Source organism: Silurus meridionalis, chromosome 18 (genome assembly GCF_014805685.1).
Source record: "Silurus meridionalis isolate SWU-2019-XX chromosome 18, ASM1480568v1, whole genome shotgun sequence".
Taxonomy (NCBI): Eukaryota; Metazoa; Chordata; class Actinopteri; order Siluriformes; family Siluridae; genus Silurus; species Silurus meridionalis.
In genome coordinates this window covers 876,264-891,263 of record NC_060901.1, presented here as the reverse complement: position 1 = coordinate 891,263, position 15,000 = coordinate 876,264, and the positions used below count along the sequence as shown (strand labels likewise).

Genomic DNA, 15,000 nt, shown 5'->3' with positions numbered 1-15,000 from the left:
AAATACACTTACATTTTATTTACATTAAAAACACATTGTGACTCCAACAAATTATTTTCTTTTTTGTATATGTTCTTAAAAATTTGCTCAATTTTATATCATGAACTAAAAACACAGGTTGGAATTCAAGACTCACTGCTGGTCCTCACCGATGTTCTGGAAGAGTGGAGGTGCTTCATGGAGGTTCCTGGTCCACAGTGTGTGATGGTGACTTTGACCAGCAGGATGCAGAGGTTTTTTGTCGAGAGCTGGACTGTGGGATTCCTGTGAAGGTTCTGGGATCAGCTGCTTTTGGTCGAGGGGAGGGTCAGGTGTGGACAGAGGAGCTTCAGTGTAGAGGAAATGAATCTGAGATTTACTTCTGTCCATCATCATCTTCACTCAAACACTCAAACTGCTCCCATCACAATGATGTGGGATTAATATGTTCTGGTAAAGTATCATGATTGAACTTCTGTTTAAATAGAGACCACGTTCCTGTCAATCAAACTTTAAGGTGTCTTTGTTGATGTTCCTCTTTCACTGAGCTCTCGGCTGTTTGTTCTGGTCACACAGAGGCTCGGCTGGTGAACGGATCAGACTCCTGTTCTGGTCGAGTGGAGCTCCAGTACCTCAGTGAGTGGGGCACAGTTTGTGCTGTAGGCTGGGATATGAGAGCTGCAGATGTTCTCTGTGCACAGCTGGATTGTGGGAGTGCTGTGGCTGTGGTGGAGGTGGACTGGTTTGTGGAGGAGTGGCCACATCTGGGCTGATGTGTTTGATTGTCAGGGAATGAGACACACCTATCACAATGTGGCATCTCATCATGGAGTCGAGCTGCATGTTCTCATAAACACGATGCTGGAGTGATCTGTAACGGTGAGATATTAACATCACGTACACCACGTTAGTGAATAAAGTCAGTGTTCATTAGAATATTTCAGTGATGTTCTTCTGCTTCAGGATCATCCATGGCGTTTCATGAGGGGCGAGTGCGGTTGTCTGGAGGGAGCGAGTGTCAGGGGGAGGTGGAGATTTATTTCAGGCAGGACTGGAGGAAAGTTCTCCTGGACTCGTGGAGTCTGTCTGAGGCGTCTGTGCTCTGCAGACAGCTGGGCTGTGGCTCTGTGCTGAACTACCGTTCATCTCCATCCACCACTGAACACAAACACATGTGTGTAACGGCTTTCAGCTGCTCTGGGAGTGAAGCTCATCTGGGGAACTGCAGCAGTGCACAAGCTGTCAACTGCACCTCTGGAGAACATCTGTACATCACCTGCTCAGGTAAACACCACCTATAGTTGATTAACTACTAACAATATTAATACCAGTTCCAAAACAACAGTATTTCCAAAGTGTTCTATTAAATATAGAGAGTAAATACACATGTTAGAAAAACCTGTTAGTCTTTAATAAATAATGAAATTAAGAAAAAATCACTTGAACATGACATGTTTTTGGCCATACAGCAGGTATCTTTAACTCCACCCACAGCTCCATCAGACTGGTGGGTTCTGGAGGAGACTGTGCAGGAAGGCTGGAGGTTTTCCACAGTGGTTCATGGGGAACAGTGTGTGATGACTCTTGGGGTATTAAGGATGCAGATGTGGTGTGCAGACAGCTGCAGTGTGGACGGGCCCTCAGTACCCACACACCAGCCTGGTTTGGTCCTGGAACTGGGTCCATATGGCTGAATGAGGTGGAGTGTGAGGGGAATGAGACGTCCCTGTGGAACTGCAGATTTCAGCTGTGTGAAGAGGGTGAATGTGGACACCAGGAGGACGTAGGAGTCGTGTGCTCAGGTACAGTGTGATGACTGAGAATAAACCTGTTAAATATATTAAATATGTAGAAGTGTATAAATCATCCTTCTCCCACCAGAGTTTAAAGAGATCCGACTCACGGAGGGCTGTGAGGGGAATCTGGAAGTGTTCTACAATGGAACCTGGGGTAATGTGTGTCAAAATCAGATGGATGATGAAACAGTAAACATGGTGTGTCGAGAGCTGAACTGTGGAACAGGTGGAAGTCTGATAAACACTGAAGCTCGAGTAAAATCTGCTCCTAACTGGCTGGATTATCTGAAGTGTAGGAAACACGACTCTAATCTGTGGCAGTGTCCATCTTCACCCTGGGGACAGAACAGATGTGATAATAGTGTTCATGTAGCACATATTACCTGCACAGGTGGGTGGAGTCAGAGTTTTTTTTATTCTGTACATTAGATTAGATCAGTGCAGATTAGATTACACAAATTAGATTCAACTTTATTGTCATTGTGCAAGGTACATGTACAGAGGCAATGAAATGCATTAAGCATCTAACCAGAAGTGTATAAGTGACCTATTTACAATAAATAGCAGTGTGATAAATAATCGTATGTGGTCTATACTGTATGTACAGGAGTGAGGGGTAAATAATGTACAGAAGGTGCAGTAGGTAATAATATATGGTATGTATAAATAAGAGTAAATATAGTAATATGCAGTATAACTTGCAAATGAATGACATGATATACTACAAGTATGAATATGTATGTATGATACAGTATATACAGAATAATTATGGGAGGAATGTACAGTAGTGCAAATGATCAATAAAGTGATAGATGGTGCAAAAAATGGGTAGTGATAAAGCAGAGCAAAATTCACAGAAAGTGACAATGCAGTAGTGTATTTGTTAACAATATATGGTTATCAGTTGTTCAGTGCAGTAACACCACAGGAAAAAAGATATTCTTCAGTGTGTATGTGCTCTGAGCCACCTGTAACTCTCCCGATGGGAGAAGGGTGAATAGTCCATGGTTGGGGTGAGAGGGATCTTTGATGATGCACCTCTGCCTTTGCAGACAGTGTTTGTTATAAATGTCCTCCAAGGTAAGAAGCTGAGTGCCAATGATTTGCTGGACAGTTTTCACCACCCTCTGAAGGGCTTCACGGTCCGAAGTAGTGCAGCTGCTGTACCACATGAGATGCAGACAGTGAGCATGCTCGCAATCTCTGTGGTACACTGGTAAAAGTTATCCAGTATGCTGTAGCACAGATAGGACATTTTTTAAGTCTCCTTAGAAAATACAGGTGCTGTTGTGCCTTTTTGATCAGGAAAGTAGAGTTCAGAGACCAGGTGAGCTCCTCAGAGATGCAGACTTCAAGGAACTTAAAGATGGGTACACGCTCAACAGCAGCCCTGTTGATGTAAATGGGAGCATGAATGTGATTGCCAGGTCGTCTAAAATCCACAGTGACCTTTGTATTCTTGGTGTTCAGTTCCCATTTATTGTCCTCACTTCATGCTACTAGGTGCTGGATCTCCTCCCTGTTAGCCGTCTCCTCATTACCTCTGTAAAGGCTTACCACCATGGTGTCATCTGGGAACTTAAAGATGATGTTTGAGGCATAGGCAGGTATGCAGTCATGGGTGAAAAGGGTGCTTTAGAAGGGCTATCTGTATTAAAAGCTGAAATCAACAAACAACTTCTTGGCATAGAGTAAGTGTCTGGGTTGTCCAGGTAAGGCATGGCAGAATGAAGCACTGTGGAATTGGCGTCCTCGGTTGACCTATTTGGGCAAATTGGTATGGGTCCAGAGTAGTTAGCAAACAGACTTTCAGATGGGTAAGAGCCAGTCTTTCAAAGCACTTTTCGATGACAGGGGGTAAGTACGACAGAATGAAAGTCACCAAGTTCTGCTGCAACAGAGTGTTTTGACCCTGGCACAATGGAAGTAAACTTAAAGCAGGCGGGGACAGTAGTCTGGGCCAAGTACAGATTAAAGATGTCAGTGAAAACCTCAGCCAGCTGCTCCATTCATGCTCTGAATACGTGGCCAGGGATGCCATTAGAGCTGCCTGCTTTCCATGCATTCTCCCTGCCCAGGGTGGCACACACTTCAGAGGTAAAGAGTGTGAGTGGCTGCTCACCTGGTAATAGCTCTGCCTTGAGCATGGGCTCTATGTTCCCATTATCAAAACGAGTGTAGAAGAGGTTATGCTTGTCGGAGAGTGAAGTAGAGCTGCTTGGAGGTGCCCCTTTGGATGGTTTGATGTCAGTGATGGCCTGATCTCTTGCCACATTTGTTGTGGGTCAGCAGAGTTGAAGTGCTGCTCAATCGGCAGATTCCATTCTTCAGATTGGCTCTGGGAACGCTGTAGCTGTTCAGACCTGAAGGCTGTGTTGTGTGCTTTGAGCAGAAGATGGATCTCCCGGTTCAACAAGGGCTTCTAATTGGGGAACACTTTGCTTTTGGAATCCCCAGTGACGATAAAGACTCCATCAGAATGCACTGTCTGCAGTTTGGTAGCAGTGCTTTGTTCGTTCTTGGCTTGCGTTGTTGCGGCTTCCCTAAAAGCTCCGTTGTTATCTGGTCAAAGGTGAAAATGATGTCAGAAACAGAGTTTTTGCAGATGTGACCAATATACAAAAGTGATTGTCTAATGTTATACTCACATAAATGAAATGGGCAAGCATGCAGGAGAATACCGCATAAATAAGCACAAATACGGCAAATCTGAAGAGATGCTAAGCCTTGCGCAGTATATGTGCAATATAAATAAAAAAATATATAAAAGTAAAAATAATGTAAATGTCTGCTATGAGAGATAAACCTGCATGTATAACTGGTCATTAATGCATGTATTTTCTTACTGCAGATAATGGAAAATCTCTAGGTTCAAAAAAAAATTGCTCATCATTTCCCTCTCAGAAACATTGCCCAAGTAAGATATCTAAAGAAAAAGCTTTTATTCATTTGTATTTTTTATTCACAAAAGAAATCTATTGATGTGTTTATAAAATAATTTTCTTATAACTTTAACATAGTTTTATCTTCATGGTGTTGTAGTGAGGTGTGTGACTGGAGATGTTATTCAGTGTTGGTGTGTTTCCTCATGTGTGATGTGTGTGATGTAGAACACTGGTCTCTCAGGCTGAGTGGAGGAAAGGGAAGCTGCTCTGGGAGGTTGGAGGTGTATCATAACGCTACATGGGGCTCCGTTTGTGATGATCAGTGGAACATCAGTAACGCTCAGGTGGTGTGCAGACAGCTGGGCTGTGGGTCGGCGCTGAGTGCTGATAGGTTTGTTCCTGGTGAAGGGACTGTCTGGCTGAACAGAGTGAAGTGTCGAGGGGATGAGATTCACCTGTGGGACTGTCATCATTCCCTGAAGAAACACACTGACTGCTCTCATGCTGGAGTCACCTGTGCAGGTCAGAGGGGTGTGCTAACTTTTCAGCACTCTGTCTCCACTCATTACACTTTTCTCCCAGGGTTAAAAACAGACAATTTTAAATGGATTTCTGTTACAGACGTATCTGCATCTACCACTTCTACAACCAAATCAACAACAATCTCCACCACAACAGGTACAATATTACAATCTTCCTGTCCACCATTTTACTACATCTTTATGAAAACACTGTCCTGTGGAGATTCTCTTCTATAATTTCATTTCAGCACCATCACCTGTACCTCCAGCCACCCCTCCACTGGTTCTTTTTGTGTTGGGGACGCTGTTCTTCCTGGCCTTAGTGTTTCTGGTGCTTCTGTTTTACCAGAACAGAGTGCTCAGGAGAGGTAATAAACATTTTTAAAATTATCTATTTTGTTTCTGTTTCACTAATAAAAGAAATGAGTGCTTAATGTATTAGTGTTCCTACTGAAAGTGTTTTGTAATGTATGAAATAGAGGGCAGGATACTAGGTCAAGTGCTCAGTGTGTTTAATTATCGCAAATCTAACAATGATATAAAGTGTAAAGTGTAGTTTGTCACACAAGAATGCAAAAACACACTTTCAATCACAAACTTAACCATGAACAGATGGACACAGCAGGGAAAATCACCAATGATTGAACAGGAGCAAAGACATGACTGGAAATAAACAGTTTTTTGGTAATTAATAAAGAAAAAGCACTTTATGTGAAATGAGCGCTCATCGCATGGGTAATTGGATAAGACAATCAGAAATTCTGAAACAGAAAAATATCATATCATCTGCTTAAAGGATTTTTACAAGATTTAAAATATAACACATTATAACATTTAAACATTTATGTACACTTAAACATTTATGTATTTTCTACAATAGTGTTAAAATGTACTGTAAATATGATAATAATAATATTTAAAATTGCATTATCCATTTGTTTCTCTCAATCTACTTCTCCAGTTTTGTCAGAAACTCAGCCCGAGTCAGTCTATGAAGAAATCAATCATATTCAACACACTACTTATGAAATGATCAACCGCAACTACTTCACTAGACAAACCATGAGCTCTACTCAAAGAGGTGAGTGATCTCTGCTCTTAATCCCTTGTTGAATTCTATTTCAACTTGATGCAGAAATTCACTCAATACAAAGTACACACCTCGATGCAAACTCCATAATTAAAGCAATATTTTTCCAAAACCCAGTGTGATTTATTTCTTAAGAACTAATCAGTTAAAATAAGCAAAATGTGGGTGAGAGGAAATGTGCAGTCAGAGTACATGTGGTGTAGTGACAGAATTCTGCTGATAAACATCTCTTAAAGCTTATGAATTAGTGTAGTTAAGTGTGTGTGTGTGTGTAATGTATGAAATAGAGGCAGGATACTAGGTCAAGTGCTCAGTGTGTTTAATTATCGCAAATCTAACAATGATATAAAGTGTAAAGTGTAGTTTGTCACACAAGAATGCAAAACACACTTTCAATCACAAACTTAACCATGAACAGATGGACACAGCAGGAAAATCACCAATGATTGAACAGGAGCAAAGACATGACTGAAATAAACAGTTTTTGGTAATTAATAAAGAAAAAGCACTTTATGTGAAATGAGCGCTCATCGCATGGGTAATTGGATAAGACAATCAGAAATTCTGAAACAGAAAAATATCATATCATCTGCTTAAAGGATTTTTACAAGATTTAAAATATAACACATTATAACATTTAAACATTTATGTACACTTAAACATTTATGTACACTTAAACATTTATGTACACTTAAACATTTATGTACACTTAAACATTTATGTACACTTAAACATTTATGTACACTTAAACATTTATGTACACTTAAACATTTATGTATTTTCTACAATAGTGTTAAAATGTACTGTAAATATGATAATAATAATATTTAAAATTGCATTATCCATTTGTTTCTCTCAATCTACTTCTCCAGTTTTGTCAGAAACTCAGCCCGAGTCAGTCTATGAAGAAATCAATCATATTCAACACACTACTTATGAAATGATCAACCGCAACTACTTCACTAGACAAACCATGAGCTCTACTCAAAGAGGTGAGTGATCTCTGCTCTTAATCCCTTGTTGAATTCTATTTCAACTTGATGCAGAAATTCACTCAATACAAAGTACACACCTCGATGCAAACTCCATAATTAAAGCAATATTTTTCCAAAACCCAGTGTGATTTATTTCTTAAGAACTAATCAGTTAAAATAAGCAAAATGTGGGTGAGAGGAAATGTGCAGTCAGAGTACATGTGGTGTAGTGACAGAATTCTGCTGATAAACATCTCTTAAAGCTTATGAATTAGTGTAGTTAAGTGTGTGTGTGTGTGTGTGATTTATTAGAAACATATAAAAAATTGTCTTAATGTAATTACACTGTATGCTATGTGTGTGTGTGTGTGTGTGTGTGTGTGTGTGTGTGTGTGTGTGTGTGTGTGTGATTTATTAGAAACATATAAAAAATTGTCTTAATGTAATTACACTGTATGCTATGTGTGTGTGTCTGTGTGTGCTTGCTTTCCTGTACAGGTGCACCCCTCCCTGCCTTGCAGTGTATGTGTGTGTGTGTGTGTGTGTGTGTGTGTGTGTGTGTGTGTGTCTGTGTGTGCTTGCTTTCCTGTACAGGTGCACCTCCCTGCCTTGCAGTGTATGTGTGTGTGTGTGTGTGTGTGTGTGTGTGTGTGTGTGTGTGTGTGTGTGTGTGTGTGTGTGTGTGTGTGTGTGTGTGTGTGTGTGTGTGTGTGTGTGTGTGTATGTGTGTGTGTGTGATTTATTAGAAACATATAAAAAATTGTCTTAATGTAATTACACTGTATGCTATGTGTGTGTGTGTGTGTGTGTGTGTGTGATGTTCTGCTGTTCTGAACACGTCACATGACTCTCCTGCTCTCCTCTAACAGGAAGTCTCCTCTCTGAAGAACAGTATTCTGGGTATGAGCATGTGGATGATGAGCTTCTCTCAGGTAAAAAGAACAGAGTGTGAGTTTGTGGAACTCCATGAACTGAAAGATATTAGAACTGCAATTCCAAATCAGAAATGACTAAATGTGTCCTTTCTGAGGTCTGATTTTGATGTATTGTAGAGAAGAATTACAGGAACTCCAGTGTTTTAATGCTGACACATCACATCTCCCAATCAACCTGATCTTACTTGAAGCTTCTGAAATCCCTCTTATCAAATGGATCAAAGCTTCTTTGGATCAGGATTTGATTGAGTAGAAATGTGTTGAAATAAAAGCCAAAACAAACAAATTGTTCTTTTTCCAGTAAAGTCTGGGATTGGAGAAAAGGCTGAGGATTATGATGATGTCATCGACACCAGTGACTTCATAAGTGGGTGCAGTTGTTAACTGATCACATCAATGTAGTGAGTTCACATTAAAGCATGAGGTCAGAATGTGATGGAGCTGTTTGTACAGACCCTCTGCTTTTCTTTCATTTAGGTGCTACAGGAAGAGTGGAGGCACCAGAGGACTACGATGATGCCGTCACTGCTGGACCGATCCTGATAACGTGGATGGTGTGCTTCTGTTTTACCAGAACAGAGTGCTCAGGAGAGGTAATAAACATTTTAAAATTATCTATTTTGTTTCTGTTTCACTAATAAAAGAAATGAGTGCTTAATGTATTAGTGTTCCTACTGAAAGTGTTTTGTAATGTATGAAATAGAGGGCAGGATACTAGGTCAAGTGCTCAGTGTGTTTAATTATCGCAAATCTAACAATGTATGTGTGTGTGTGTGTGTGTGTGTGTGTGTGTGTGTGTGTGTGTGTGTGTGTGTGTGTGTGTGTGATGTTCTGCTGTTCTGAACACGTCACATGACTCTCCTGCTCTCCTCTAACAGGAAGTCTCCTCTCTGAAGAACAGTATTCTGGGTATGAGCATGTGGATGATGAGCTTCTCTCAGGTAAAAAAGAACAGAGTGTGAGTTTGTGGAACTCCATGAACTGAAAGATATTAGAACTGCAATTCCAAATCAGAAATGACTAAATGTGTCCTTTCTGAGGTCTGATTTTGATGTATTGTAGAGAAGAATTACAGGAACTCCAGTGTTTTAATGCTGACACATCACATCTCCCAATCAACCTGATCTTACTTGAAGCTTCTGAAATCCCTCTTATCAAATGGATCAAAGCTTCTTTGGATCAGGATTTGATTGAGTAGAAATGTGTTGAAATAAAAGCCAAAACAAACAAATTGTTCTTTTTCCAGTAAAGTCTGGGATTGGAGAAAAGGCTGAGGATTATGATGATGTCATCGACACCAGTGACTTCATAAGTGGGTGCAGTTGTTAACTGATCACATCAATGTAGTGAGTTCACATTAAAGCATGAGGTCAGAATGTGATGGAGCTGTTTGTACAGACCCTCTGCTTTTCTTTCATTTAGGTGCTACAGGAAGAGTGGAGGCACCAGAGGACTACGATGATGCCGTCACTGCTGGACCGATCCTGATAACGTGGATGGTGTGCTTCTGTTTTGGGATTTGTTTTAGAAAGCAGTAGAAATGAAACACACACACTGCAAATACGTTTGTTTATTGCTTTGTGTGGACTGAGATTTTTGACATGTACCATGTCATTTTGCATCGTGTCATCAAATCCACAGTGTACAAACTGCCACTTCAGTCCACTTGAAATAGCTTGAAATCTCTGTGTTTTGGTGTAGAGGATGAAGCTGAGAATTATGATGACGCCATTACAGCTGATCAGAAGTCAGTTCTACTGACAGGTATGATAAGAATGTGAGCGTATTTCATCCACAAGCATCCAAATGATCATTAATGACCTTCATGTGGATTGAATAGCTTTTATCTCTCCATTCTGACAGAGGACGTGTGTGAGAACTATGATGATGCAGTTACTGCTGAAACAAACCCAAACATCATCACAGGTCAGTTTTTTTCTGCAAATATACAAAAGGAAAGAAAAGCTGATGAGGGAACCACTGTTTCTAGCTGCTATGAAATAAGTGAGAAAAGGAAGGAACTTGTTTTCTGAAGAACTACAACATCATCTGTAACTATAAATGGATCAAAATGAGCACATTGAATTGTTTCCTGTGTGGAAAAAGTGTAATTGTTGGTAAATTGGTATAAGAGGAATAAAAGACTTGGGGACGTGCAGTTAAAGTGAAATGATCAACGTTAGTGTGGTAACAGTAACTCAGCTTCATCACACCACCCTGTAACTCAGTATTTTACTATAACAGCAACACACACAGTCATTTATTACTTCTTCATTTCTTTCTTCACTACACACTCCAGAAGATGAAGATGATGATGATGATGATGATGATGATGATGATGATGATGATGATGATGATGATGATGTCATCGACACCAGTGACTTCATAAGTGGGTGCAGTTGTTAACTGATCACATCAATGTAGTGAGTTCACATTAAAGCATGAGGTCAGAATGTGATGGAGCTGTTTGTACAGACCCTCTGCTTTTCTTTCATTTAGGTGCTACAGGAAGAGTGGAGGCACCAGAGGACTACGATGATGCCGTCACTGCTGGACCGATCCTGATAACGTGGATGGTGTGCTTCTGTTTTGGGATTTGTTTTAGAAAGCAGTAGAAATGAAACACACACACTGCAAATACGTTTGTTTATTGCTTTGTGTGGACTGAGATTTTTGACATGTACCATGTCATTTTGCATCGTGTCATCAAATCCACAGTGTACAAACTGCCACTTCAGTCCACTTGAAATAGCTTGAAATCTCTGTGTTTTGGTGTAGAGGATGAAGCTGAGAATTATGATGACGCCATTACAGCTGATCAGAAGTCAGTTCTACTGACAGGTATGATAAGAATGTGAGCGTATTTCATCCACAAGCATCCAAATGATCATTAATGACCTTCATGTGGATTGAATAGCTTTTATCTCTCCATTCTGACAGAGGACGTGTGTGAGAACTATGATGATGCAGTTACTGCTGAAACAAACCCAAACATCATCACAGGTCAGTTTTTTTCTGCAAATATACAAAAGGAAAGAAAAGCTGATGAGGGAACCACTGTTTCTAGCTGCTATGAAATAAGTGAGAAAAGGAAGGAACTTGTTTTCTGAAGAACTACAACATCATCTGTAACTATAAATGGATCAAAATGAGCACATTGAATTGTTTCCTGTGTGGAAAAAGTGTAATTGTTGGTAAATTGGTATAAGAGGAATAAAAGACTTGGGGACGTGCAGTTAAAGTGAAATGATCAACGTTAGTGTGGTAACAGTAACTCAGCTTCATCACACCACCCTGTAACTCAGTATTTTACTATAACAGCAACACACACAGTCATTTATTACTTCTTCATTTCTTTCTTCACTACACACTCCAGAAGATGAAGATGAAGATGAAGATGATGATGATGTCATCGACACCAGTGACTTCATAAGTGGGTGCAGTTGTTAACTGATCACATCAATGTAGTGAGTTCACATTAAAGCATGAGGTCAGAATGTGATGGAGCTGTTTGTACAGACCCTCTGCTTTTCTTTCATTTAGGTGCTACAGGAAGAGTGGAGGCACCAGAGGACTACGATGATGCCGTCACTGCTGGACCGATCCTGATAACGTGGATGGTGTGCTTCTGTTTTGGGATTTGTTTTAGAAAGCAGTAGAAATGAAACACACACACTGCAAATACGTTTGTTTATTGCTTTGTGTGGACTGAGATTTTTGACATGTACCATGTCATTTTGCATCGTGTCATCAAATCCACAGTGTACAAACTGCCACTTCAGTCCACTTGAAATAGCTTGAAATCTCTGTGTTTTGGTGTAGAGGATGAAGCTGAGAATTATGATGACGCCATTACAGCTGATCAGAAGTCAGTTCTACTGACAGGTATGATAAGAATGTGAGCGTATTTCATCCACAAGCATCCAAATGATCATTAATGACCTTCATGTGGATTGAATAGCTTTTATCTCTCCATTCTGACAGAGGACGTGTGTGAGAACTATGATGATGCAGTTACTGCTGAAACAAACCCAAACATCATCACAGGTCAGTTTTTTTCTGCAAATATACAAAAGGAAAGAAAAGCTGATGAGGGAACCACTGTTTCTAGCTGCTATGAAATAAGTGAGAAAAGGAAGGAACTTGTTTTCTGAAGAACTACAACATCATCTGTAACTATAAATGGATCAAAATGAGCACATTGAATTGTTTCCTGTGTGGAAAAAGTGTAATTGTTGGTAAATTGGTATAAGAGGAATAAAAGACTTGGGGACGTGCAGTTAAAGTGAAATGATCAACGTTAGTGTGGTAACAGTAACTCAGCTTCATCACACCACCCTGTAACTCAGTATTTTACTATAACAGCAACACACACAGTCATTTATTACTTCTTCATTTCTTTCTTCACTACACACTCCAGAAGATGAAGATGAAGATGAAGATGAAGATGATGATGATGATGTCATCGACACCAGTGACTTCATAAGTGGGTGCAGTTGTTAACTGATCACATCAATGTAGTGAGTTCACATTAAAGCATGAGGTCAGAATGTGATGGAGCTGTTTGTACAGACCCTCTGCTTTTCTTTCATTTAGGTGCTACAGGAAGAGTGGAGGCACCAGAGGACTACGATGATGCCGTCACTGCTGGACCGATCCTGATAACGTGGATGGTGTGCTTCTGTTTTGGGATTTGTTTTAGAAAGCAGTAGAAATGAAACACACACACTGCAAATACGTTTGTTTATTGCTTTGTGTGGACTGAGATTTTTGACATGTACCATGTCATTTTGCATCGTGTCATCAAATCCACAGTGTACAAACTGCCACTTCAGTCCACTTGAAATAGCTTGAAATCTCTGTGTTTTGGTGTAGAGGATGAAGCTGAGAATTATGATGACGCCATTACAGCTGATCAGAAGTCAGTTCTACTGACAGGTATGATAAGAATGTGAGCGTATTTCATCCACAAGCATCCAAATGATCATTAATGACCTTCATGTGGATTGAATAGCTTTTATCTCTCCATTCTGACAGAGGACGTGTGTGAGAACTATGATGATGCAGTTACTGCTGAAACAAACCCAAACATCATCACAGGTCAGTTTTTTTCTGCAAATATACAAAAGGAAAGAAAAGCTGATGAGGGAACCACTGTTTCTAGCTGCTATGAAATAAGTGAGAAAAGGAAGGAACTTGTTTTCTGAAGAACTACAACATCATCTGTAACTATAAATGGATCAAAATGAGCACATTGAATTGTTTCCTGTGTGGAAAAAGTGTAATTGTTGGTAAATTGGTATAAGAGGAATAAAAGACTTGGGGACGTGCAGTTAAAGTGAAATGATCAACGTTAGTGTGGTAACAGTAACTCAGCTTCATCACACCACCCTGTAACTCAGTATTTTACTATAACAGCAACACACACAGTCATTTATTACTTCTTCATTTCTTTCTTCACTACACACTCCAGAAGATGAAGATGAAGATGAAGATGAAGATGAAGATGAAGATGAAGATGAAGATGATGATGATGATGATGATGATGATGATGATGATGATGTCATCGACACCAGTGACTTCATAAGTGGGTGCAGTTGTTAACTGATCACATCAATGTAGTGAGTTCACATTAAAGCATGAGGTCAGAATGTGATGGAGCTGTTTGTACAGACCCTCTGCTTTTCTTTCATTTAGGTGCTACAGGAAGAGTGGAGGCACCAGAGGACTACGATGATGCCGTCACTGCTGGACCGATCCTGATAACGTGGATGGTGTGCTTCTGTTTTGGGATTTGTTTTAGAAAGCAGTAGAAATGAAACACACACACTGCAAATACGTTTGTTTATTGCTTTGTGTGGACTGAGATTTTTGACATGTACCATGTCATTTTGCATCGTGTCATCAAATCCACAGTGTACAAACTGCCACTTCAGTCCACTTGAAATAGCTTGAAATCTCTGTGTTTTGGTGTAGAGGATGAAGCTGAGAATTATGATGACGCCATTACAGCTGATCAGAAGTCAGTTCTACTGACAGGTATGATAAGAATGTGAGCGTATTTCATCCACAAGCATCCAAATGATCATTAATGACCTTCATGTGGATTGAATAGCTTTTATCTCTCCATTCTGACAGAGGACGTGTGTGAGAACTATGATGATGCAGTTACTGCTGAAACAAACCCAAACATCATCACAGGTCAGTTTTTTTCTGCAAATATACAAAAGGAAAGAAAAGCTGATGAGGGAACCACTGTTTCTAGCTGCTATGAAATAAGTGAGAAAAGGAAGGAACTTGTTTTCTGAAGAACTACAACATCATCTGTAACTATAAATGGATCAAAATGAGCACATTGAATTGTTTCCTGTGTGGAAAAAGTGTAATTGTTGGTAAATTGGTATAAGAGGAATAAAAGACTTGGGGACGTGCAGTTAAAGTGAAATGATCAACGTTAGTGTGGTAACAGTAACTCAGCTTCATCACACCACCCTGTAACTCAGTATTTTACTATAACAGCAACACACACAGTCATTTATTACTTCTTCATTTCTTTCTTCACTACACACTCCAGAAGATGAAGAAGATGATGATGTGATCAGTGAGGAACAGGATGTAGGAGAGACAGGAAGTAAGTGAGGTGTTTATTCTGCTAATGTACATGAGTGTAAAAGCAGTGAAGTTAAAGCGAGACTTTATTCTAGACCATATATAATATAAAGATCAGCTTTGTGTTTTATAATCTCCATTCTGTCATTGAACAAGTGCAGCCATATTTATGAAACAGTTTAGAGAAGTTCTAGATTTCTGTCTCATTTCC

The 15,000-nt window shown here is 39.9% G+C and overlaps 1 protein-coding gene and 6 long non-coding RNA genes across 9 annotated transcripts in view; all 7 read left to right on the top strand.

Annotated features, from left to right (window-relative positions):
• The window catches only part of LOC124401086 (scavenger receptor cysteine-rich type 1 protein M130-like), a 75,016-nt gene extending 68,731 nt beyond the window's left edge, over nt 1-6,285 (top strand). The window contains exons 13-23 of the mRNA XM_046873068.1: nt 118-432; nt 547-738; nt 769-858; nt 943-1,263; nt 1,449-1,781; nt 1,861-2,166; nt 4,627-4,692; nt 4,886-5,182; nt 5,282-5,338; nt 5,430-5,549; nt 6,143-6,285. Of these exons, the coding sequence (XP_046729024.1) occupies nt 118-432; nt 547-738; nt 769-858; nt 943-1,263; nt 1,449-1,781; nt 1,861-2,166; nt 4,627-4,692; nt 4,886-5,182; nt 5,282-5,338; nt 5,430-5,549; nt 6,143-6,270 (2,225 nt within the window). The 3' untranslated portion in view covers nt 6,271-6,285. The remainder of the gene's footprint in view (nt 1-117; nt 433-546; nt 739-768; nt 859-942; nt 1,264-1,448; nt 1,782-1,860; nt 2,167-4,626; nt 4,693-4,885; nt 5,183-5,281; nt 5,339-5,429; nt 5,550-6,142) is intronic.
• A 2,433-nt stretch (nt 6,286-8,718) lies between these two features.
• On the top strand, nt 8,719-10,493 carry LOC124400895. 3 transcript variants are annotated; one of them, XR_006928483.1, is made up of 4 exons: nt 8,719-8,734; nt 9,882-9,944; nt 10,044-10,106; nt 10,480-10,493. It is a non-coding gene; the product is annotated as an uncharacterized LOC124400895 (long non-coding RNA). The 3 variants fall into 3 exon arrangements; XR_006928481.1 differs by lacking the exon at nt 10,480-10,493 and having other exon boundaries at nt 10,044-10,203; XR_006928482.1 differs by lacking the exons at nt 8,719-8,734; nt 10,480-10,493 and adding an exon at nt 9,669-9,679 and having other exon boundaries at nt 10,044-10,203.
• LOC124400885 lies at nt 9,014-9,665 on the top strand. The gene is made up of 3 exons (XR_006928464.1): nt 9,014-9,121; nt 9,427-9,492; nt 9,603-9,665. It is a non-coding gene; the product is annotated as an uncharacterized LOC124400885 (long non-coding RNA).
• Nucleotides 10,494-10,740: 247 nt separating the features above from the next.
• On the top strand, nt 10,741-11,592 carry LOC124400889. The gene is made up of 4 exons (XR_006928471.1): nt 10,741-10,756; nt 10,959-11,021; nt 11,121-11,183; nt 11,557-11,592. It is a non-coding gene; the product is annotated as an uncharacterized LOC124400889 (long non-coding RNA).
• A 192-nt stretch (nt 11,593-11,784) lies between these two features.
• On the top strand, nt 11,785-12,634 carry LOC124400891. Its single transcript, XR_006928474.1, has 4 exons — nt 11,785-11,800; nt 12,003-12,065; nt 12,165-12,227; nt 12,601-12,634. It is a non-coding gene; the product is annotated as an uncharacterized LOC124400891 (long non-coding RNA).
• Nucleotides 12,635-12,837: 203 nt separating this feature from the next.
• LOC124400892 lies at nt 12,838-13,685 on the top strand. Its single transcript, XR_006928475.1, has 4 exons — nt 12,838-12,853; nt 13,056-13,118; nt 13,218-13,280; nt 13,654-13,685. It is a non-coding gene; the product is annotated as an uncharacterized LOC124400892 (long non-coding RNA).
• Nucleotides 13,686-13,938: 253 nt separating this feature from the next.
• On the top strand, nt 13,939-14,478 carry LOC124400894. The gene is made up of 3 exons (XR_006928480.1): nt 13,939-13,954; nt 14,157-14,219; nt 14,319-14,478. It is a non-coding gene; the product is annotated as an uncharacterized LOC124400894 (long non-coding RNA).
• The last annotated feature ends 522 nt before the right edge of the window (nt 14,479-15,000 follow it).